At 43.3% G+C, this 24,608-nt stretch overlaps 1 protein-coding gene across 2 annotated transcripts; it reads right to left on the bottom strand.

Annotated features, from left to right (window-relative positions):
* Positions 1-4,632: 4,632 nt before the first annotated feature.
* On the bottom strand, positions 4,633-22,198 carry tnfrsf1b (tumor necrosis factor receptor superfamily, member 1B). Of its 2 annotated transcripts, XM_049023085.1 has the most exons (10): positions 21,850-22,198; positions 14,276-14,375; positions 13,081-13,203; positions 11,434-11,589; positions 10,952-11,045; positions 10,042-10,241; positions 9,509-9,589; positions 9,192-9,223; positions 6,764-7,107; positions 4,633-6,673 (listed from the first exon to the last, which is right to left on the bottom strand). In XM_049023085.1, the coding sequence occupies exons 1-9, from the start codon at positions 21,901-21,903 to the stop codon at positions 6,772-6,774; spliced, it is 1,176 nt and encodes a 391-aa protein (XP_048879042.1). In that variant the 5' UTR covers positions 21,904-22,198; the 3' UTR covers positions 4,633-6,673; positions 6,764-6,771. The 2 variants fall into 2 exon arrangements, with proteins under 2 accessions (XP_048879042.1, XP_048879041.1); XM_049023084.1 differs by having other exon boundaries at positions 4,633-7,107.
* Between the last annotated feature and the right edge of the window lie 2,410 nt (positions 22,199-24,608).

Genomic DNA, 24,608 nt, shown 5'->3' with positions numbered 1-24,608 from the left:
TTTTTACAAATATGTAACTCATTCTGATTTCATGTTTAAACCGTCTTGCTTACACAGACCTCATTATTTTTTTCTGTCCTTCCTTAACTTTATTTTCCACCAACTGCACCAAAGCGATTCGACCATCTGGCGCTCCCACCTTAAGAGTCCGTCAAGAAAACGTGCTTACGTTTGTGTCTCACCTGTTCCCAGCAGACAAAATTGTAGCCCACGGGGGTGGGTGTATGCTTGTTTTCCCCCTCTGCCCCTCCCTGCCCCCCCAGGACTACCCCTGTTACTCCCCACTTGACACACATCTAGCAGGATAATTGTGCTCTCCTTCACAGATCCTAACCAAGTCCTCAGCTTTCTTTACATCTGTGTTTCTCGACCAGGTTCTCAGGGAACCCCAGGCGGTCTATGTTATTGCTCCCTCCCAGTCCCCTGCCAGACGGTCTATGTTTTTGCTCCCTCCCAGTCCCCTGCCAGACGGTCTATGTTTTTGCTCCCTCTCAACTCCCTGGCAAACAGGGAACAAAAACGTGAAACTGTCATGGCGCGGCATAGCCCAGGCAGGGAAAAAAGGTGACGATCCACTTAAAAGCTCCAAGACAAAGGGATTGATTAAGGCAACAGGAAATTACTGGGAAAACTACAAAATAACAGGACCACAAGCAGTTAAAAGTGAGTGGGGGGGGGGGGGGGGGGACAAGAACTAACTATAAAAACAACCAAGAAGGTAAGAAGGGGAAAAGCACAACACGAGGAGCGGAGCAAAGCAGAACTACAACACACATCAACACACGTTCTAACACAAACTAACACAATGACCAATTGGGGAAATGAAGTAAGGCAAGAACTTAAATACATACAGGATACAGGAGATAAGTATTAACCTAACAACCAATCAGGCAGAACACAATACGAGCAACAGGTGAAACTAATGAACATGGAGAGATCACAGAACTAGGGAGGTTAAACTAGAAAACGCCAATCGGACACTGGAAATACAAGACTGATACAAAATACAAAAGTACAAAAAAAACTAATCCTCATACAGGGAGGGAGGACCACAGCTGGCAGAACTGACAGAAAATACTGTAAAAAAACAAAACCCAAAACACTGGGGAACAAAGGTCAAATAAAATCCTGATTGGGAAGTACGCGTACCATCCTCAAAGCAACAACCCCCAGGTTTGCAGACTGAGCCGCGCACTCATGCCACTGCGCTGTGCGGAGGTCTGGGGGACAGTGACATGGTCAGCAATGCCTGCTGGCGGAATGGGGAGGGGTCACAGAGGGGGAGATGGACACTAAAGACCCTGACAGGAACATCTGGGGGTCCCCTGAGGACTGGATTGACAAACTCTGCTTAATATGTCAGCATCACACCAAAGAATTACCATCCGCTTATCTCGTACTCCTTCGGTAACTGCTAACATCCACAGGAAAGCTGCGGTAATTCCATTTTCTTCCAGTCAGCGCTGCTTGTGTGTAAGGGGGTGGAGGTTTGGGGGGGGGGGGGGGTGACTGAGGACCTGCCCATTCTGCCCAAACTATTTAATGTGAAACTCATGACCTTTTTTTTAACCTGTGATGGGCTGCATAAACCTGCTGCTTTAATTCAACATTCAGACATTTGCCTCGAAAACCTTGTAGGACATTCATCTGGATAAAAAAAAACAATCTCTGTACAGATCTCCAGAGCTGCGATTTAATCACCACTCCAGATATCTGAGTACATCCTGAGAAAAGATGAGTGTAGCATCAAAACTCATGTCTCAGTTTAAATTTACAGTGCAGGGGTCACTGCTGTAGCCTCACACCTCTAGGGAAGGTTTGAGTCTCTGCCCTGGCTTCATGCTTGGAAGTTCTGGCTTCATGTGTGTGGAGCTTGCAGGTTCTCCCTATCATTGTATTTGGTCCACAGACCAAAAACATACTGAGGTGGAATCGAGTTTGTGTGTGTGTATGTGTGTGAATGGTGTGTGAGTTTCGCCTGTAATGAGCGGGTATACCTATTCTTATGGGGACACAATGTCCCCATAACATGATAAATATCTGTTTTTTTTCCCTTATGGGGACCGGTTTCCTGGTCCTAATAAGGGAAAACTCTATTTTCTAAAAATCGGTGACTGCTATGAAAAAGTTAAAAATGCAAAAACTCTTGCATTTTGCTTGGTTACTTATGGTTATGGTTAGGGCAGGGTGGGGGTTAAGGTTGTCATAGTTAGCGTTAGCATTAGCATTAGAAGTGAATGAATGGACCCCATAAGGATAGGTATACCCTACATGTGTAGGCTGGTGCCCCTCCCTGGGTTACTTCCTGCCTTATGCCCATAGCTATCGAGGATAGGCTCTAGGTCCCCATGACCCCAGGACAAGCAGGTACAGAAAATGGATGAATTGTGATTAATGGCACTTATTGTTCTTCTATAAATTTTGTGAGAAAGGAGATCATGTAGCTCCGACGTAATCTTGTAATTTTAGCAAAAGAAAAAAATTCCCACGTGAGGATTCCAAGCTGTGAAAAGTGAAACACAGCGTAGTTCAGGAGGCGCTGAGCAGCAAAAAAAAAACAAAAAAATAAAACATTTAAATGCAAAGCTTTACTATCCCTGTGACCCGCAGCACATTGCAGATACGATCGTGGTGAAAAAACATTAGCCAGCCGTTTTCAAGGAAGCAAAACTGCCAGCAAGAACACGATTTCCAGTCACCTCTACAATATCAGCCCATAATCGTATGTAGGTTAGTGGGTCGTGGGTTTTCTCACAAATTCAACTGCAATAATAAGAGAAGAAAATACACATTTCCTGTAATGCAAAAGCGCAGTGAGAGTTTTCTAAACACCCGGCCACCAGTAACGTTCCCACATCAAGGTGCTTTGACTGTTTTGTATTATTTCTGACCAAAAATACCTTGCATGACTGAGTACCAGAGACTCTCAAAGCAGCTGAGAACTCCTCTGTGCAAAGATGAACGTCTGGGGACCATGACCGCATCACCGCACTGAAAAGATGTCATTCACAAGTTGGGGTGAAATGGAGGAACACATCTGCAACTTGCAACTGCACATTCATACCTAAGCAGAAATGCATTGTCTGCACAAGATTGGCCAAAGCTGGAGAGAGAGCAGGACAAAATACAGGCAATACAAATCACTGAAGCAGGCGAACCAGGGAGTAGCTATGCTGGATATACTGGACTAACTGGGAATAAGAATTCGCTCTGAACTTTTTCCAGGAGGGCCCACCATACATACATACCAGAGATAAATTAAAAATTTTGCTGAACTTTTGGCTGAAGTGGGGGGTGGGTCCATGATGAATTTGGCAGATCTACGGTCCCCTACACTATTAAATTTCCACCTGGGCACTGGAATGCTACTGGGAATGCCACTTGGCCATTCCAGGCATAACTACAAGTAATGAATGTGTTCAGAATCTTTATTATTACATGACCAAGGCCAGTGGAGATTTTTGCTGCCACAGCTTGTTACCATTGGAGACGTCATGATAAGCATAAGGAGGACAGAGAATGAGGGGAAATGCAATGCAGTGAGGAGTATATGGCGTGTGATAAACAGCAGTTTCCTCAGAGTGACCAATCAGAAATGATGTAAATCCTGTGTCCTGTAGGCACATAAGCAGGTGAATTTCAACAGTACAAGGTTAAATTGCAACAGATTTACACAAAACCAAGCACAAACGCAACCTTTCCCTATGACTGATGTACAGCTAACTCTACAGTCTTCTACGGGAAGAGGAGGAGAAGCAATAGTAAATGAGAGCCTTTCTTAGCTTTCTGTTCTGATGACTTTCAGTCTGTTTTCTGTTCATTTTTAATGATTGTTTCTTGGGTATAATGGGCATAGAAAATTACACAATTCAAAGAACAGTGACACGCAGGGAGGAAGAGGCAATGACCTCATGTCATTTTTAACGGCACCTGCTGCCATAATAGAGCAGTCCAGGAGAAAACAGGACTTTGGTTCACATGAGCCCTTCAGAGTGAATTGCAGTCTCAAGCTGGTACTTTGGGCAACTAAAAGCAGGGAGCCAAATGACAGAGCCAATCAGTTGCAAGAGCTACTAGACCAGGGGCGGGCAATGGTATCCGCAAAGGGCCGGTGTGTGTGCGGGTTTTTGAGATAACCTTTAGGTCAGCTGTTCAAACCCAGGTGTGAGGACTCTTCAGCCAACCAGTCCTCTATTAGCGATCAAATTAAAGAGTTACAATGAAGTCCCTTTTACACAACAGCCGTTTCTGGATAGGATTGTCACCATGTACTAGAGTATTCTGAAGGGTAAGGTTGTAGTTCCTTCAGGTTCCTGGTCAGGCATCCACAGATGACCTTCAGTCTTCTGCCATCTACGAAGTCTGAGATTCGTACTTCCTCTTCGCTGATGATATCCGCAGATGTTTCCCAAAAAGTGCAGATTATAAAGATCTTTTCTGAATAAAAACCAAAAGTTGACACACAACCTCTAGTTTTTTGTTGCCAAGCTGGATGTTGATCAGACGCTCAAAGCAAACCTCCTAGTCACCTCCTACCCTAGGTTTCACAGAAAAGAATGGTATAATATATCCTTATCTCTCCCAGACAGAATTGCCGGCTCAGGCCTGGGGGCCAACCACAGGAAACTGCACTTTGCAGAAACTGCTTAGCTTTATAATGCAAGGGCGGGGCTTCCTGTTGTAACCCATGAGAGCAAGATATGTTTCGTGTACAAAGATTTAATTGCTCAGGCAGTGTTTGCATCAGAAGAACAGAAACATATTAAGAACGACTTCACAGTGGGGTATGACATTGCTTATTAACAACAGCGACTTTATGAACCATACATTAAAATCAGAATCAACATGTAGAACTTGGAAAAAGGTGCAATAGCAATAACCAAAAAAAAAAGAGCAGAGCCCCCCCCCAGTTTCATTCATATAAAAGATGATATTAAATTTAAAAGCAACAAACAGAAAAGGTTACCAGTCATCATCAGGTGGATATTTGGTTAGATTAAAATATATTACAATAGGACGATGATTGTTAAAATGGGACAGTTTCTAAACATTTGCTTTCTGGAAAAATTTGTAGATTAATTTCTATGTTTTGCATTCAAATTTGGTATCATTTTAAATACACTAATGCCCATTGAACAAGAAGAGAAAATAAGCTGTTACTAAACACAAAGTTTAACTGTCCCATTTTGCCACATGTGCCATTCTGACAATACTCACCCTACTATACCAGTGGGGTACAAGGTTTCTATAACTGCTTCAGCCTAATGCTGATATTAAACATTTTATAGAATTAACATATATTTTACAGAATATTTTACAGAAACTAAATGTTTTTCACAAACTACTATGAAGTAGCATCAAAATGCTACAATACCAGTGTTAGATAACTGTTGATAATTCTTTAAAAGAATTATAAAATGAAAGAAATACGTCGTAAAAAGGGGTTACATTCAAAATGAGAAGATTGACGGTCCACTTTACAAAAAGCCGTACACAACATACTAAATCGTGTTGCATAAAAATGGCCACAAGATGCCGCCAAAATCTATCCATCCATCCATCCATCCATCCATCCATCCATCCATCCATTTTCCAAACCGCTTATCCTACTGGGTCGCAGGGGGTCCGGAGCCTATCCCAGAAGCAATGGGCACGAGGCAGGGAACAACCCAGGATGGGGGGCCAGCCCATTGCAGGACACACTCACACACCATACACACACACACCATTCTAATCATCATCATCACTTTATTAATCCCTGTCGGGAAATTGTCTGAAACTACCTCCCATAACTTGCTCTTCATAGAGTAAGTTGTCCACAGAGGGAGTAAGTTGTCCCAGGGAGCTGGGGGTTAAGGACCTTGCATAAGGACCTGCAGTTGTGCTGAGGATGGGTTTGAACCGGTGCCTCTTAGTAGTAGCTTAGCATTACACAACACTAACTTAAAAGTAAATGTTTTGCTCTTTCTATGACACATTTTTTGACACGTCCCTTACGAGCCATCCATCTTGCATTCTCAAGAAGAATGAATTAGGTCAATTTGCACATTAAGAACACTGCTTTTAAAAACCTACCTATACAATGGTGTTCATTTCTAAGTGTTTGACATAACGGTATTAAACAAGCCTCCATTTCCAATTTTTTTTCTAGTTAAACCTACATTCCACTTTAAAGACTGCAGATAAAATCCCTTGTTTTCCAAAAATATCGTATCCTCACAGACTCACGAGGTGCAGGCCAGGGGATACTTCTGTTGGAACTGCCACTCCATCAAAGAAAAGTGTAATTAACCTCCAGCTAGGTGTATCTAGAAAATGTTCAAAGTGCAAGTGCCATAGACATAAAATTCCAAAATCCTTGCGTGAATGTTACCTCCACATACCGTGTAACTACCCACAGGTGAGCGACAGCCAGTCTTACGGTGTCTTTGGCTGGCTGGGGGCTGCAGGGCTGCTTAGGCTCAAACCTAGGAGCTGTTGGACAGGATGTAAGAGCAGCTTCTGCTGTGCACAGCACTGTGATGGTGGTAGCACAAGCCGGCTGGGGGCCTCAGCGCTCAAGCGGATAAGCAATGACCTCATTGGCTGACAGGCTTAGCCTCATGGTCACCTCTGCCTTGTGTGACCTCTTGTCCCCGCTAGTCCATTCCCGGTGTGCTGTGGCTCAGGTGAACTGAGAGAATACAAGGGAGCCTCTGAGACGTTATGAATGCAAAGAGCAGCAAGGACGTCCCAATCGGCTCCCAGCCACCCCCCCCCTTACCATGTCCATCAGCACACAGCCTTCCCGCTCTCCTGTACTGCCACTGGCACCTCCATGCCCCCATCCTTCTGAAGTGTGTCAAGCATCTCTTCTTGGGACAAGGACAAGTTGGAGTCAGTCTTAATGAGTCTTCCAGGTGACACCTCTGCTGCCGAGAGTGGGGGGATGGGGTGGGCCTGGGTGGAAGCTCCCTGATGCAGGTTGATGGTGGTCGTAAAGCTGACGTTAAGTTTGTTTTTTTCCATGGATACTGGCCCCACCCACACACCATGACTGGACTCTGATTGGCTGGAGCTGGAGGAGCAAGACGGGTGCCGGGCCTCCTCCTTCGCTGGGAGGAATTTCTTGTGATGGAATTTTGTTGATGGGTCAGTGATGCAAGAACAGGAGAGAGGCAGAAGAGGAACATGAGGACGCTTCCAAATCACCACTCTAAAGGCCACATTTGAATATTCACATTTACATATTTATAGAAGCACAAGTGGAAAACCCAGACGCCTCACCGGTGTCCGGGTTAAACATATATGATAAATCCACATAATGTTTATATGCAGCACTTACATACTAAACATCTTTTGAAAACTGCTGTATAACTCTTGATGAAAAATGTGATGACACTTTTAGGCAAAAGGCAGGTATTCTATGCTCAGCGGGTATGGCTTGGCATTGCGATTCGAAAGGGACGCAGCCCTTGGGAGACGGACTGACTATTTGGATCATTGGAAAAATCTAAGCTGCCAATAATACAATAGTACAAATTAATAAGAACTCAAGCGTGTGTTGCAAAGTAACTGGCCCTGATTGAAATTACATTTAAGTAGATATGTGAAGTCAAGGTATCTAGAGACAAGACAACACACACACACACACACACACACACACACACACACACACACACACAGACTCGATCTTCTAAGATTCAGCTCGCTAACCCTGCTCTCTTTAAGTGACCAAGATAGATGCAGCTCATAACCATGCGTTGGCTGAACTTTTGTCTGCCCTTTATACTCATATGCTTGCTTTTCTAGTTCAAGCAAAGACCTGGTGTTGACATAGTGCTGACAAATGATTAATATTGCAAGCGCAATTAATAGCACATTTGGATGTAATTAATTATGATTTAAAGTATACTAAAACGTATTGATGTAGTTTAACTATCCGTCCATCCATATTCTATAACCTCTTGTCCTATGCGGGGTCATGGGGGGTCCAGAACCTATCCATGAGCCTAAGGGAGCAAGGCAATGTAAATCAATTAGATTTACCTAAATTATTTAACTATTTATTGATTTATATCAGGATTGGTTCCTGTCATAGGTCTCATTTCCTTAAGTTCCCTGTTTGGCCAGCAGGTGTCACTGGCCATCCCATTCTGCTCCCTGTGGTCTCCATGGTTTACCCTCACTCTTAGTCCCTTTCCGTCATTTTAGTTATTTGCTGCCCCATGCTGTTCCATATGTTTATGTACTCCACTATTGGTCCTCGCCTTTTCTGTCTTTGTCCCCACCTATGCACAGTCTTGTAGCTATTGTAGCAATGTTCCTGGTATCTCTGGGTGTTTGAGCCCCAGCATTTGGTTAATTGATAAGAACCCACACCTACTGTACACTTCTTCTAGCCCTCTGTCTGCCCTGTACCTTTGTCAGCTGTTTGTCACATGTATTTGCTGTCAGATGATTCCTGCTATGAATCCGCTTCAAATTCTGTGTAATTACTCTGTGTTTCCTTGTGTTTAATTTTAGTCTTCATTAGTTCTTGGGTTGCTTTCCCGTCTTTGTTTAGACCCATTTAATTTCTCCCAATTCAGTTGTTGCTCCTTATAATTTCCTTTTTCGATAAAGTTCCCTGCGTTGGAAGCCACCTAACAGATTGTCATTAATCAGAGAATTTACATCTGTTTTCTGTAACCACGGTGCAGAGCCTATCCCAGAGGCTACAGGCACAAGGCAGGGATCAACTCAGGATGGGATGTCGACCCATCGCAGGGCACACACACACACCCACCTACAGACAATTTCATATCTCCAAATAACCTTAGCATGTTTCGGGCTGTGGGGGGAAGGCTGAGTATCTGGGGGAAACCCCACGACGATACAGGGAGAACATGCAGACTCCATATTTAAGGTACTGCATTTGAAATGACCAAATTTATATGGCTTCTTCATTCTACAGCAATCCTTTTACTGATAGCATTTAAATTAGCTAAAGACAATTTACTAAGGGCTCTTGTTTCATGTCTTTGCATTTCCTTTTTTAAGGCTGCATTATCACACCCTGATATATAAATGGGTAGAATTGAATAGGTAGTTGCATAGGTATATAGGTATGTAGCACATATATACAAGTGTATAGCTTGTGACGGGTAGGGGGCTGTACTGCTTATGTCTCCAAATGGTGTTTTCATCTGTCAAAGAAATCGTTAACCTACCTTAATGACTTCCAGGTCAGTGTTTCTTCCACCTGCCGGGAGGAGGAAAGGTTAGTTGATGTAGAGATTCGTAAACAGCGGTCGCTTTGTGGAATTTCCACTGCCGTGTGAGAGTTTTCTGGGGCAAGACACATGGCCTGTGTGTGACATACTTGAACTTAAAATAGATTTACATTTTGAAGGCTGACAAAGCGATTGCTGTAGGGCGTGTGGGGGCTTGCGGTGAAGCCGGGCGGAAACTCCCTTCAAGCGGTTATAGGTGGATATCTGACATGTGAGCAGAAGCTTGGAGGTCAGGCAGGCTGTGCATATTGTACCTTTCATCCTGCAGGCCAAGGTGATGGCTATGATGATCACCGTTAGCACAAGCATGACTCCAATTATCCCAAAGACGACAACTGGGAGAGACACAAGAGGACCAAAGAATGTAAATATGACAAACAGAAGCCCATATTTACCCGTATTTGTGAAATAACAAAATAACTTCAAATCCTTCTCTGAGCGTGAGGCACTTCCAGTTGGGTACTATTTTGAGTCTGATGTTAAATTGTTTAATGTGCAACTTTGCAAGGCAAAGCAATAGTTGAAGTTTTGATTTATATACTTATGAAACAGAAGCAGGAAGGGGATGCAGGATTGGTCTCTCTCACCTCGACGGGAAACATTAACACCCACACCCATAACAGCCAATCTCCTTAAGCTGTGCTGAGCAGCAAAAACGGAGGCTGAGTCAAACACGGAGCACAATATTTCCTATACTCTTTCCGGAAGTCTATAGTCCTTGCGTAAGAAATACCCATGTGTTTTATTCGTATGCCAGGCGAAAGCTGTAATTCCGACGCAGGCTTACACATGGAACCCTGGAATCCTTGATGTTTCTGAGAGAGTTCAATGTGTCCTGGGGGTGTTGAGTAGGAATTGACAAGTCGGGTGGTATCTGGCACCATATTCGGCACATGGGGGGTTGGAGGAGTGAGGAATGCACTGCCACACACTGTATCTGCTGTGCTGTTGCCATGGTGAAGAACAGCCTTTCCTTGGGATGTACAGCTGAAGAAATAGACATACACACACATTCCAGCTTAAACTGTGTGTTTTGTTAACTCCTACACTGTCAGAAAACAAAATACCAATTTGCATCTTTGCCTGCCACTGGGGCTGTACCCTCAAGGGTCTGCTAATTGTACCCTTAGCTGTACATCAATGTACCTTTTACTCTAATTTAAGGTACAGACATGGAATCTGAGGAACATGTCCAAGGTACAAACTACATCAATGTAACTTCAATGGTACAAAAATGTTCCTCTGAATTCTGTATCTTAAAAGGTACAGTTACATACAGCTATTGGGTACAATTGGCAGACCTTTGAGAGTACAATCCCAGGTACAAGCAAAGGTACAAAGTGGTACTCTTTTTTTCTGACGGTGTAGTCACACATATACAAAGGAAATCGTATGACACGCACCCACTGCTGATTTACTACATGGTCACCTGCTTTAGACTGTGGTACAAAATGCGGAGTAGGAAATTTATATACCTCACAGGTGGCGGTAACCCGCCTGAGGTAGAAAGTGAATGGGAAAATGCAAATTGAAATGAAACTGAAAAAAAAAAAACTTTTGCAAATTCCCACTACCGGACAACTCTGCATGATTGACAAAATAGTAGAAGCTGGCTTTTAAGAGGGGGGGGGGCGGGGGGGCGCCTGCATTTATGGAAGCACGTCTTCCAGTGTGTGTTGGAACTGAAATTTACTTACTCGGCGTGTCTCTGGCACTGCTGGGTGTTGGAGTGTTTGTCGGAGTAGGTCCCAGGATCACACGTCTTACATTTCACATTGGAGGTCTGTGTTCCTGTCAAACATACACACACACACTAATGACCATCGAGGAAACCTCAGCACCGATGTAACACAGAGCCTGTTAATTTGCAGCCCATGGGTCTTGGAAGGACTCGAGATGTTAAGACAAGAGGAGCTCCTTCTGCTCTCAAGCTTGTCTGGATTTGAAGCACATGTTTCAGTTAGACTGCTTATTCTGACCAGAAGTGTTCTTCTCTAAGAGATACTCTCCCAAAATTCCCTGTTGTAACTGATGTTCCCTGATGCCTGGTCCTCAGCTTCGATGTTGCCCAGTCTAATTCTACACATCTGAAATTCTTCCGCCCCGCAGCAGCAATTAACAATCCTCGTGTCTTCAGTTTCCAACAGCAATCACCCCAGTCTTTCCCCTTTGCCATTACCTTTCTCCAAAACTCCACTTCCAGGTGGGCAACTGCTGTAGCGAATGCACGTCTTACACGACCCGAGGTTCATCATGCGGCAGTACCATCCTTCTCGGCAGCTGCATATTGCCTCTGTTGTGCTTGTGCATTTCTGTGTATAAACTAAGTTGTGATCTAAAAAAGAAAAACAAAATTCCCATCTCAGTTCCACACACACTAAGGTCTGGGCAACAGGGCCTCTTAGTCATCCAAAATACCTGACTACAGACATGCAGGGATTGTGGTTTTCAGTCTGTTTCATCAAAGCTTTGGAACGATCTCCCGCTGCTGTTGCGCTTGGGTGAGTCAGTTGACTTTTTTAAAAAGTAAATAAAGATTTTTTGTTTAAGAATTCGCTTGAATAGGGTTGAGTAGTCCTCTGCTTGTATTCTGTTGTTTTTACTATTACTACTATAAGTAGAGTTCTTGTTAATATTTATACTACGGGACCGTTGAATGCTTGAATCTGATTGGCTGACGAACGTTCTGAGGTGTGCAATTATTTTCAGATAAACGCACGGCGAACGTAGTTCCAGGTAGCTCTCTTGACCGCATTACAGTTCCATATCACTTCGCATAGTTAACTGTAATAACGGAAATTAGCATACAGTACCTATACAGCACACAGGACTAACAAAAACAACAACATGACAGACGATTTTCCGAAAGTAAATTTTTATATTTACGGTGAATATGAAACTTTCAACAACTGGGCTGCAGCAGTATTAGTTAGCCTAGTGTACCAACTTAAAGGCTACACATGACATTTCTCACTAGCGAGGTAATAACAGCGCTGCATCTTAAAGCAGACTTACAGTTTAGAGACGGTGCTTCAGAACACTGTTGAGGGACACACAGAGGTAGCCTAATTCATTCAAGCTCTCTCTCTGTTTCTCTTTCTCTCTCGCTCTCTTTCTAATAACTTCATTATTAACTGTATTAGTCTGCTATCAACGGCTCAAGCCTCCATTGCCAACTTTAAAATGACGTTTTGGAACTAGCAAAAGAGTCGTTGGATGAGATGCGGAAGAAATAATCCTACTCACAATAGCGATTTAAGTAGAAAAACCGGACGAATCCCTTGAAATATATCATCTGATCGATGTCTTGAGGTGTGGCAACCGTAGTATAAGCGGAATAATTGACTCCGGACCGTTGAATTATTAGAAAATAATGCGCACCGGAGGTGTGGCCGCATTACCACCTCGGGTGCGTCATTTTAAAGCAGAACTGTTCACAGCACAAAAAACTGTATACAGAGGAGTTTTGCATGGAAAACCATCACAGTATCTGCTATGTTTTATTATTACTATTCATGTGGAACAGAGGTGGGTAACCCGTTCAGTGGAGGGCCGGTGTGGGTTTTTGGGATGGCCTCTCAGTCAGCCAATAACAGAGGGTCCCCAGGATTGGAGTTGAGAACCACTGTTTTATTATTGGCTGATTGAGAGGTCATCCCAGGGATCTGCGCCCACATTGGCCCTCCCCTGCTTTGGAGACTTTTTTTCTAAATTTGTCCCCACACATCTGAATGAAATCTGCAGATGAACACTGGCGTCCAGAAACCTGGGGCTATGATGAGGTAAAACCACGAACCTCATGCATTCCCTCTCACTAAACACTCACCTTCTCGGCACGACCGGCATTTGAAACAATTTGCATAACCCATGTTGCTGTTGTAGCTCCCCGGCTCACAAGGCTCACAGATGGAGTCTCTGCCTTGGGTGCACTTGATCTTCAGGCCGGTTCCTGGATTGAAGCAAGAGTTCAGCGTAAACAGTGTGGGACCATGGGACGCTATGAATGGCAGAGAACAAACATACACACTGCTTCTCAAGAAAATGCTAGACTTCATCTACAATTTCTACACAATGAAATAACTGTTTGCAGTCTACATGGTGTAGCATCTCTCAAACGACAACCACCAAAGAGACATTAATATTTCCGCACTGAAGAGAACAGGAGTGGTTATATCCACTGCAAGTTCACCCTCATTTGCATTTTGGCAAAAACATAAACCTAGACCACAGGAACAGGAAATAATTTAGCTTCTTGTTTGAGAAGAATAGTAAGTGCATATAAGAGTGATAGGAAATGCATGTATTTTAACACGGCTGGATTTCAGGCCGTCTTGTTTATGTTGACGTTCAAGGAGATATGTCAAGTTACTTCCTTTGCGGAGTTCCCCCGAAAATGTCATTGGTGACATGGCCAATTCTCTCTCTCTCTCTCTCTCTCTCTCCTCTGACCTCAGCGTGCCAGTGTTAGATCTGCACACACTCATGAAACAAGCGGGTTTCGTGAGACGCACACACTCTCCTGGACTCCTGTGTTGCCGGGAGCCAAATGCGGACAGGTTTTGGAGTGGGTACCGGAGGACCAACCATCAATTACAGGGTCAGCATAGTCAACAAGGGCTTAAGACATTAAAATGTCCAGCAACATGCTACAAATTGATTCATTTAGTAACTAAAAGGGTAATTCCCAGTTTACAGCACATTATGTCCACTGTGAAAACAAAAGAAAAATAACTGAGACACCAGAAACTCAGGTTACTTAAAAAATTCCATTGTCTGTTTGGGATTTCCATGGGCTGTTGGTGGGGATTCTGGGTAAGGTGACCAGGACAACATGATTGCATTACTCTGCATTGTGATAATGACTCATGCCACCACAGTTTATAAAGTCACGAGGTTGAAATAAACGCATCACCACAAATTCAATTAGTGGAAAGCTGCAGACACATAGATTTGGCTGGCGTGTGCGGTGTGGAGGTGCAGTCAGTCAATCACACAAGAGGTCAGGAGCCTGCATGTTTTACCTGGAGGACACTTGCTACAACACAGGTTTGAATTTTCATCCAGATATTTGTTTTCACTTTTGCATAAGTCACTTTCTGCTTGGTACGGCAGAGCACAGACCTGCAGAAGGGAGAGAGCACAGCACTTTTAAACAAGGGCACACAAGCTGAAGTAAAACACAACCAGCAGGTCAAAACTAGTGAGGAAAAATCATGAAAATAAATGGATAAGATGTTCAAAACCCTATTGTTGTGGTAACAATCTTTGTCAGAACAGGGTCTCCAACTGGTGTTGAGGAATTCAGACCTCCCATTTGTGTGATGGTCCTAGGGCCAAAAATGTCATCACAATAAAAATTGTCATATCAGTCAATTTTGATAATTTCATGATAAATGTCAAATCACTTTTTTCTTCCAGTTTAAAGGCTGATTTTTGCTCCTGAGTGACAGTGTTGTGCCCCGCTCGTCCGATCCTCCCGTGTGCCACGGCCCCTCCTCTACCTCGTGTGGATTCCCCATGTTTGCCAGCTGTTTCTCATTGTTGCGATTAGCCCTGTGTATTTCAGTCCGTGTTCAAGTACGTTTCCCGAGTCCTGTCATTGACGTTGCATGTTGCCTGTGTCGTGTACTCGTGCAATACCGAATATAACCCGCACTCCCCCATCTACCGTCTCCCTGCTCCTGCATCCCCGTCCCCGTGTCCCACGGATGCCACGGACAGTTGAAGAAACCAGACGTTTCACTGTGGTTTTAAACTCTTCCTTATCGTCAGAACATGACAAACACTTTCCAAACAGCATTTCATATTTCACAAATTGGAGGTAGAAGTTGAACATGTAATTTTAGTCAGGGCTGACGAAACGCCGCCGCTCACACACTTCCCTGATTTCTGAATTCTCTGTGCATTATTATTGTGCTGATTTTCTGTCGACTGAATTTTATTGCGGTCTTCTGTTTTGGATTTTGCTGGATTACGCTTAATGGATGGGTTACTTTGGACTTAGCTGCTCATTTCATTGTGATGAAAAATTAGGTCTTAAGTCATGTCAAACTTTTATTGAGTATTTGTCATATTGATATCGAGGGAAATCACATTGGGATATTTCTCACTATTGTTTTATCGCCCAGCCCTAGATGGTTCCCAGAAACAGCTTTTCGCAGAGCTTGTTAGGCTGGAGAAACGCAGTGACTTATGAAAGTATCCCACTTTCCTGGCATTTTTGAAGACACAATCTCCCTAGACACATATGGAACCTTGAGGAACCTCCCTGTACAATTTCCTATCATAAGGCTACAGTTCCAATCTCCAGTCAACTTGAGCTTGATTTTAGACACCCTCTCTTGTACGTGGAGAGGCCAATGGCATTTTTGCAAGGAGAAATACGTTTCCTTCCTCCATTGATGGGTCCGGAAGTGGAGAAATGAGGCAATGAGTACTGAAGCGTCAAGGCACACCTCAAACACGCATGTCACTGTTGGCCAATACAAAACGGCGAGCAAGAAGGTCTCAACAGAAAAAGCTCTGTGTTTGCAGTTCTGAGTGTCATCCTTCATAGACCTCATGCAGAGTTAGGAGTCTAGTGAGGTCGACATGGCGGGGAGTGTGTGGTTTCTCTGACTTCTCAGGCATACTGATACCAAGACTCTTCTGAGAAACAAATTTGGCTTGTCAGGAAATTGGTTTAACTTTTGTCATCCCTACATCCTGTGAAGCACAATGTTCTTGCAAATGTCTGTAAGTGATCTGTCAGCTGAATACTGAAATGAGACAGCTGCATGTAATATGAGAAGTTGCTTGAGAACAGAAGAGCCAAACTATGGAATAGCTTCAGGCTTAAGTGAACCAAGTCTGAAATACTCTCACACACAAAGTGTGAAGCGGTAAGACACCACAAAAACTGTGTGCTCTTGTATGTCAAGGAGACCAGCCAAAGGACTATTTTACTATTTTACATGCATATGTCCCCTCATCCAGTTTGGTATTTATAAGTGACAGAGAATCCAGCTCAGTGATCCACAGACCAGGGGAAGCACGTCAGCATCCAGAGCTTTCCTAAAAGGACTCAATGAAATCCCTGGTGAAAGACTCACTTGAGGGTCCTTAGCATGATGAAATCAACTGTGAAACGGACAGCCTTGCCTGTTTAACCTTTGCACCCTTGGAGTGGTTGGCTTGGTGTGGACAGGGAAATAAAACAGTCAGACCTTTAACTATTTATTCGTCTGCTTTTCCATTCAAAATTAGGCTGGAGTTCTCATATGCTACGTAACTTTCTGTCCAGTCTCGCCCACCCCTACAGCACTCATATACTTTAAAAACCTACTCAACTGTCCTGAAAATGCCCCATCAAATTAGGCTGTAAAAGTCAAGCCTGAAGTACATGGTAACACAGCAAATGACTTTCAGAGACACTTTCACTGTCAGAGGCCGTGAAACACAAAGGAAAATCATTTCCTCTGAGCGACGTTTGAAGTGGTCGAGATGAGTTAGAATGCATTCGCTTTTAAAAATATAGTACATATGTATCTTTGCTGAAATTTAAACTTTATTTCACCTTTGATGAGTGGATTATGAGCAATAGGAACAGAATTTGAGAATGCCTGCGGCTAGGCCTGTCGTTGGACTTATTTTTATGTTTTTACTGAGCAGTGGGGTGATGGACTGTGCAGGTGAGATAGACACATTGCTCCCATTGTTTGGCCATGGGAATTATTAAAAATCATCTGCAATTTAAAAATAGTAGGTGTGGTCAGCATCTATTTTTTATTACACCAGGATCTACTGATTTTTGATGGCATTTTCAAAAGCAACGCTATTCCCTGGGGGTTTGTACCACATTCCCTGCTGTGCTGAAAACTCACTGGGATTCTGCATGTGGTGGACAGATGCAGAACTAATTGCGGGCTACAGGTGACATAAAGTGGGTTCCGTTATATTTCCACCTGAGAAGGAGGTTAGCAGACGGCATTTTCTTCTTCACTAATTTGCTTGTTGTGTAAAGAGCCAATCACACTGATCACTGGGTTCTGTTCCATGCCTCCAGTGGCATGAAACGTAAACTACAATCACCTGATTGTAGTTTCAAAGCAAAACAAAACAAAAAAAAACTGACACTACTTGTGGTTTTCCATACTTTGATAGTATGGTACTGGAAAACCACACCACCAAAATTTCTAAATGCCGCAGCGTATTGTACAAGTTAATTAGAAAGTAAAATTCACTTGTGATGATCCAACAGCCACCTGCCACACACAAAAAAGAAAAAACCGCCAGTCAAAACCACTGTCAGACATCACTCCCTGTCTTTTAGAATACGATGAAATCCAATTTGGGAGTTTTTTATCCATCCCTTTTTTATAGAGAGGTGTGTGGCTCAGCACGTTAAGACTCTGCACCCATAATTGGAAGGTCGTTGGTTTAAATCCTGTGGCTGGCAAAGTAGCCTCACCACTGGGACCTTGAGCAAGGCCCTTAACAGTCATTTTTTCAGGGACAAGCTTACCCTGCATTGTCAACTGCATATTGCTTTGGATAATAATGCCTGTAAAATCTATTTAATATAATAATAGTGGTTTCCTAGCACTCAGCCTCAGAAAGTGCTAACAAGAGTGGCTGGCAGCTAATTTCCTCACAGAGATCTGCTGTGGGGAGACAGGGAGGCAGGAAATAAACCACCCCACACAGGGAAAATCACTTGCGTCCTCCTCTCCTGTGCCTCCTTGCCCAACACAATTCAACAGTGAAAGTAATCGGGGGGGTGGGGATGGGTGAAGATAGCATTAACCACAGGTTATTATTTCTGACTTCGGATCACACAAACGTTTGCGGTAAACTGGAAGAGATATTCTGAGATTACAGTGAGATAAAGAGGCATTGAATACATTAGGATATATTGCTCTTAAATCTAAGGGTTGCATTTATAATGTGGTTTCCAAAAACCACCGTCTTTGATTATTTATCAGTTCTTCAAAATACATCTCTAGACTGGTGCTTGTATTTAGCCTCCTACATTCTGATCCTGCTAAACTCAGACTGGATTGCTGCTGATTAAATCCATTATACTTTGATTGCCAATTTGCCTCTGATTAAAATCTTACCTGAAATTCCGGTGTTTCCAATTTTAGTTGGAAAAGTATTTTACTAGTTTTTGAATTCCTGGAAAGAACCGTAAACCTTATCCCCAGAGATTCGACTTTGGATTCATGTAAACATATGGTACTTGAAATGTCTATATTGCACCAAGTAAAACCAGATCTGGGGTGAATTTCAATATGTGTACTTGACCGTGCTTGTGTGCTTGTCTGCCCATTTTACCTCGACTTCCATTGCTGAAGACCAGTTCCAATAATAAGAACACAAGTATAGAGGACCCCAAATATTAAAGATGCATCGGGTGCATCCTCGCCGAACGAGACCCATCCCATGATTCATTACGGCCCAAGTTCGTTCTTGGAAGGCAAGTTCACAGCACCGGTCTTGCCAAGACCACGAGTACAATCTTTGCGTTCTTGGTATTGAGATTAACCCCTGGTTACCTGGAAAGTTGTAGGAGATAACAGTCATGATACGACCATTTTCATATCTGTTGTTTTATAGAAACAGTACTCTGATAATTCAGCCATTGGCTCCAAAAGCCTGTTTATTAGGCTCTCATGTCAAATGGCTTTTATAAGGTTAATTATTTATTGCACTTTGGCTTCACATATGAATTGTTTAGGGTCTTTTCAAGGTCGCAATTTATTTGCTGTTTCGTTTCACCGATTGCCACACAATGCAGCGTTATTCCTTCTTGTTAGCAGAATTTATAAATAGTTTCCAGTGCTTGCGCATTTTATTTTTACTGACTATTCTGGCTTCCTGTTTCGATAGATGTTCCCTCTAAGTTGTCCATCGCATATGTGTGTGTATGTGTGTGTAGACGAAGGGGCACCTTCTGTCTCGTACCCTATTCCTCTGGGAATAGGCTCCAGGCTTACTGGGATCCAGCACTGGAAAAGTGGATGTGGACAGCAGTTACGGGGTGATTTAGAGTACAAATGGACACGTGCTCCTCAGATGGCATGGATTCCAGAGGAGACTCTTTGAAGGAGCTAAGGGTGCTTTAGCTCTGGTAAGAAGGTATAATGCTCTTGTATGTCAAGGAGACCAGCCAAATCCATGAATACAATCAACGGCAGATTTTTACTGTAAGTCTGTATCTTACAAAGGCTGCTCCTCTGTGCATTGCACTGCTGCCTGCAAAATGGCCCCTGGTCCAGACATCTAGGGATGAAGCTTTTTTACATATTAAGATACCACATAAAGGAGCAATGCCTTCAGATATGTCAGGCTGATAACACCTTCAAAGCCTTCACAGAAAAACTGAAAACCTGCCCGTTTCTCTCTGTTCTTTTGAGGTGACCCAATTGCCATCTTCAGATGAAGGTCAAAATCCACCTGAAGCAACTGGCTCAGCTAGGGCACACGCCACAGGAATGGAGTCGTGAAACGGAGAGATAAGAGAGGCATGGCGATTTCTCATAAGCGTAGCCGCTCCCTACGCAGAAACTTGCCAGCATGCCGAAGGTGTTACAGGAAATCGTCGCTGAGAGGAAATCAGGCTGACACGGGGAGGGCTGAAAAGACACCCTATTATGCTCTTCACTCAGTGGTGTGTTTCTATAATACGATAATTTGTTTGTGTTTGTTAGAAATTTTTTAACTAACCGCCCTGATGTGATTTCCCCCATCAACCTGATACAACTGAACACAGAATATGAAAGACAAAGCTTTGCCTCTGATCTGTTCCTCACAGATTCTTGATAAGACAAAGCAGTTTGCCTGTTCTACCACTGAAACCTGTATTTTTTTCGGTTCCTATACTTACTTGCGTGCTTTTTCAGTTGAACTCACCGCCCGAGCCTTTCTCAGTCAGCCTGGCTGCAAGCTGACTGCTAGCCCTGCTGACGTTCGCGGTTTTTTTTCCAAACGTGTGGGACGGTGCCTGTACTCACAGGAAATGTGAAGGCTTTCTCAACAAATGAGTTTTTATCTATCTATCTATCCATCCATCCATCCATCCATCCTTCCATCCATCCATCTGCTGCCGCTGCTTATCTTTACCCCCCCCCCCCCCCACACACACACACACACACACACATTCTCTTTGCATGCATGCATTCCAATATTGTGTGTGCATGGAAACTATCTGTGTGCAGAGGAAATCTCTCTGCTACGTTTTATAACCAGTTATTTAACCTGTGGTTTAAAGCATATAAGCCTCTCCTGGGACCACTTCAGGTGACAGCCGCAAACCTCAGCGTGCTCGCCTTGTCCTCACGCCATACAGTACGTCTCATCCACACGCTGTTCACAGGACGGTACCTAATTACTGCGAGCCCGAGGCTCCATGCTGTCAACGTCTGCACCACGCGCGAAGTACTATAAGACTCCTGCGGTACATTGCCCAGTAGGCTACTGTAAATTTACGGTATATTTCAGCGGACTTGATTTTTAGTTTCTTTTCATGAAGTCCCCCGTCAAAGTGCGGGATAGCTGCGTGATCTCCCCTTATTTTTACCGATCAGGTACTAAAACAACTAGGTTGAACCTCGCTCGAAATTTGCTTTAGAAATCTACCAAGGGGTAAGGTTTCTCCTAAAAAACATTTCTCTCTGAACTGGAAGCCAATTTCTGCAACAACAGTCGCACCGGGAAATTTCGTAGCCCAAACTCCTAACTGGCAAAGAAAGGAAAACAACAAGGGAGGGGTGTGTGTTAATGTGTCTTTCCCCAGCGACACCCCCGCCATCCCAAGCTCGGTCCAGACGAAGCTCCACTGCCGCGCTCCCCAGTCACTTCCCTCTACCACGTCTCCTTACTGGAAATCACATGGTTACTCTAAAACTGGCTTCCAGCCACATAACACAAAGTTGAGTATACATGCTTTGGAATCTCAATGACCTTGCCAGATTCCCGTGGATTTAAGAAAAACACACTAGTTCTCTTTGCGGATGACAGCTCTGCTTTTATCGGATAATACCTTAGCAACAGTTCCTTCAGACGCACTTCCTGTCTACATCTGGGCTATAAACGCATTTTTCCTTTCCTGTTGTGGACAGGATTGATCAGGGGATAGATCACAAACCTGCTGATTAGATAAAAGTTACATTACCGCTAGGCTACACGTGGTCGCATTTAACAGCGGTTACACGCCAAGATCGTGTACGCGATCTTATAATCACCACAAATACTGTATATTAATTCCTTCTAACAGTACCTGCTTACCACCAACAGTACATGCTTATCCCGCCACAGCGCCCTGAGAAAGCTAGGGTAATCACCCAATTTTCCCAGTAGCCTACTCGGTAATCTTTAATAAATTACCAGCCCCAAATGTTAGTTTTTAAGGTTTGCCCACATATTTTGAATATAAATAAATAATAAATAAATACATAAAAAGCACGCAGTGAATACTGGGTGACAGACTGTAATGAATCACAGGAGAATGCTCACAGGGTAAGTGCACAGGCAGAGCAAATCACTTTAGAGAAATAATCAGCGACAGCCTTTCAAACGCAAAGCGGTAAGTTATTTATCTGCAAGAAACACCCACCTTATTCAGCTGAGCGAAAGCCGCAAGGCAGAGGATCAGGATTTTCCTCAACATGTTTTTTCTCTTCTTTTGAAATGCGTTCGCATGAAAAAAAAAAGCGGGGTGTGTTAGGGATACCTCTAGTACGGTAACTGGAGCGCCGGTCCTTTGAAGTCCTCAAGGGAATCAAGAACCTTTACATTTCCTCCCGTAACTAATAGACTGAGACTATTTGTGGTTTTATTAAGGTTTGAAATAATAATAATAAAAAAACACTTCGGTCGCAGATTCTGCGACAAGCCAAGTCGTAGTTCAGCTTCTTCCTGGACAAATAGCTAAGAAATCGGCATCAGGAAGTAAGCCTTCTCTAAGTAGGCAGTAGATTTATTTTTACAGATGCCCCCCGCCCTCGTCCACCCCGCCCCCGAAATTTGTCAAAGTAAAACTTGATGTTTGTAAACCTTATGAAAAACCTTGAGTCTGTGAGAGATAAAAATGTCGACTTATGGTATTGCAGTATAAATTACACTCCACGGTCTTGACCATGAGTTGATGATTTATCATACTTCGTCCTATTAAACCATAACTTGACCTCTCTTGTTTTAGTAAGATATACAGCAACAACTTTAATTCTACCAAAATATAGAAATCAGGATTTTGATAATATTACCTGTATTTTGTCGACAAGAGAAATCATAACGTTTTGCATAAACCAAACGTCAAGTCTTTTAAACTGATGGATGTCATAATTGATGTCGGTCATAACACAGATGAGACTATCTGAACTAAACGAGGCTATTTCTCTACATTTTATTTTTAAATGAAATCATACATATATAAAACAATTTCACGTGCAAATCGGTCAGAGATTATTTTAAACTGCAGCAAGCACCAAGTTAAAGAGTGTGTAAGGTCTTTGTAGTCTCGTTAAAAATAAAACAACAATAATAAAAATAGATTTTTATGACAACGGAGACTGCGCCAATCCGTAGATGAAAACTTCATAACTTGGCACGTCCGCACAACGAATTTCTTCTCAGCAGATTCTTAGGTATTCATTTGCAGTGAGTCACAGGGCTGTCCCGTAATACCGTGGGTGGGGGAGAACTTTTACTTCAAGTTAAAAGACTGCTTCAGTTTGACACGTTATAATCGCTTAATACCCCCTCTCCCACAATAATAATAAAAACAATAAAAGCTAAATCTGATACAGCGGTAATTTCAAAACCTAAAGACTATTGTTTGCTTTTAAATGACACAGTGATTGTTTCAGTGAACATCTTACACGTTATTTATGGCCATATGCTGTCTTCTCACTCAGCCCGATTTCCTCTGCAGTTTGTACTGGGGTCAGTTTCTGTCCAGGTAGGGGGGGGGCGGGGGTTTCTGAGAATCAGCCACTCAAACTGGGCAATTTCTCAATGTTCCACCATCATTTCTGGATTCCTCTTTCACAGACACGTTACTCGCTTACCACCAGTCTTACAGTGCAATCCTTATGCTCAAAGCATGGGGTGTTGTCAGTGTGCTGACCCAACTGAGGCAGGTTGACTCGGGGACAGCGCTGATTTTTGGGCACAAAATACATTCTATGCAACAAAAACATCAAGTAATGCCTTGCTGTATTTTGCCCACAGGAAGACAAACTCCATCTACATTTTGTCCTAGAAAGCATAAAGACTTAACTTTTTTTCGTGAACAGAAATAAAAAAACAATGTTTCATTTTGTATCATTAATTGATAACCGCACTTTGCATTTCATGCATAGAAGGAAGTCATTTTGTGGTCGAAATGCATTTTGTAAATGATAGAAAGTAGTCACGTGAGCAAAATGCAATTCGTGAATGATACAGTAATTTTTTGGACAAAACCGATTCTGTGGAATCACAAAATGCATTTCGTATTTTGCCGAGTCACCAAAAGCAAGTAGTGGGCACGCGCCTGTGGGGGGGAGTAGTACCTTGAAATGACCAGAAGGCGGAGCGCAGCTTTGATTTTGCAGACCCGTGTAATTACAGTCATGGTCAACTGTCTGCAGTAAGGATGGTTCTGACAACAACCCACGGCCTGCTTTAAACATGAGAATGTGTACTTTATGAGCAGTGGTAAGCGAGCAATATGTAAATTCAGAAATGATTCTGGAATATTGAGAAATCACTCAGTTTGAATGGCTGGTCGTGAGAAGCCCCCCCCCCAGCACAATGTGTGAGAGATGCTGTTTCTCAACTGGCTTCTGACCGTGAAAACTGTGCTGTGACTTAATCAGCCAAGACAGAAACTGCAGAAGAGATCCGGCTAAATAACAAGTTAGCATATTTCCAGAAATAAAGTGCAAAATGTTAATTGAGACAATCATCCATCCATCAATTTTCCCAACCACTTATCCTTCTGGGTGGTGGGGGGTCCGGGACCTATCCCGGAAACTACGGGGTACGAGGTGGGGAACAACCCAGGATGGGGGGCCAGCCTATCGCAGGGCACACTCACACACCAGTCACTCACACATACATGCACACCTATGGGCAATTTAGTAACTCCAGTTAGCCTCAGCATGTCTTTGGACTTGTGACCCAGGGGGAGACTTGAACCCAAGTCCCAGAGGTGTGAGGCAACTGTGCTAACCACTGCACTGCCATGCCGCCCCTGAAACAATCACAACTATTTAAAAACAAACAATAGTCTTCAGGTTTTTAAATTACCGCTGACAGGGATTCAGCTTGTGTTATTTTCATTTTTATTGTGGGGGAGGGGGTATTAAGCGATTCAAACGTGTCAAACTG

Source organism: Brienomyrus brachyistius, chromosome 8, assembly GCF_023856365.1.
Source record: "Brienomyrus brachyistius isolate T26 chromosome 8, BBRACH_0.4, whole genome shotgun sequence".
Lineage (NCBI taxonomy): Eukaryota > Metazoa > Chordata > Actinopteri > Osteoglossiformes > Mormyridae > Brienomyrus > Brienomyrus brachyistius.
This window is presented reverse-complemented; position numbering and strand designations above follow the sequence as displayed.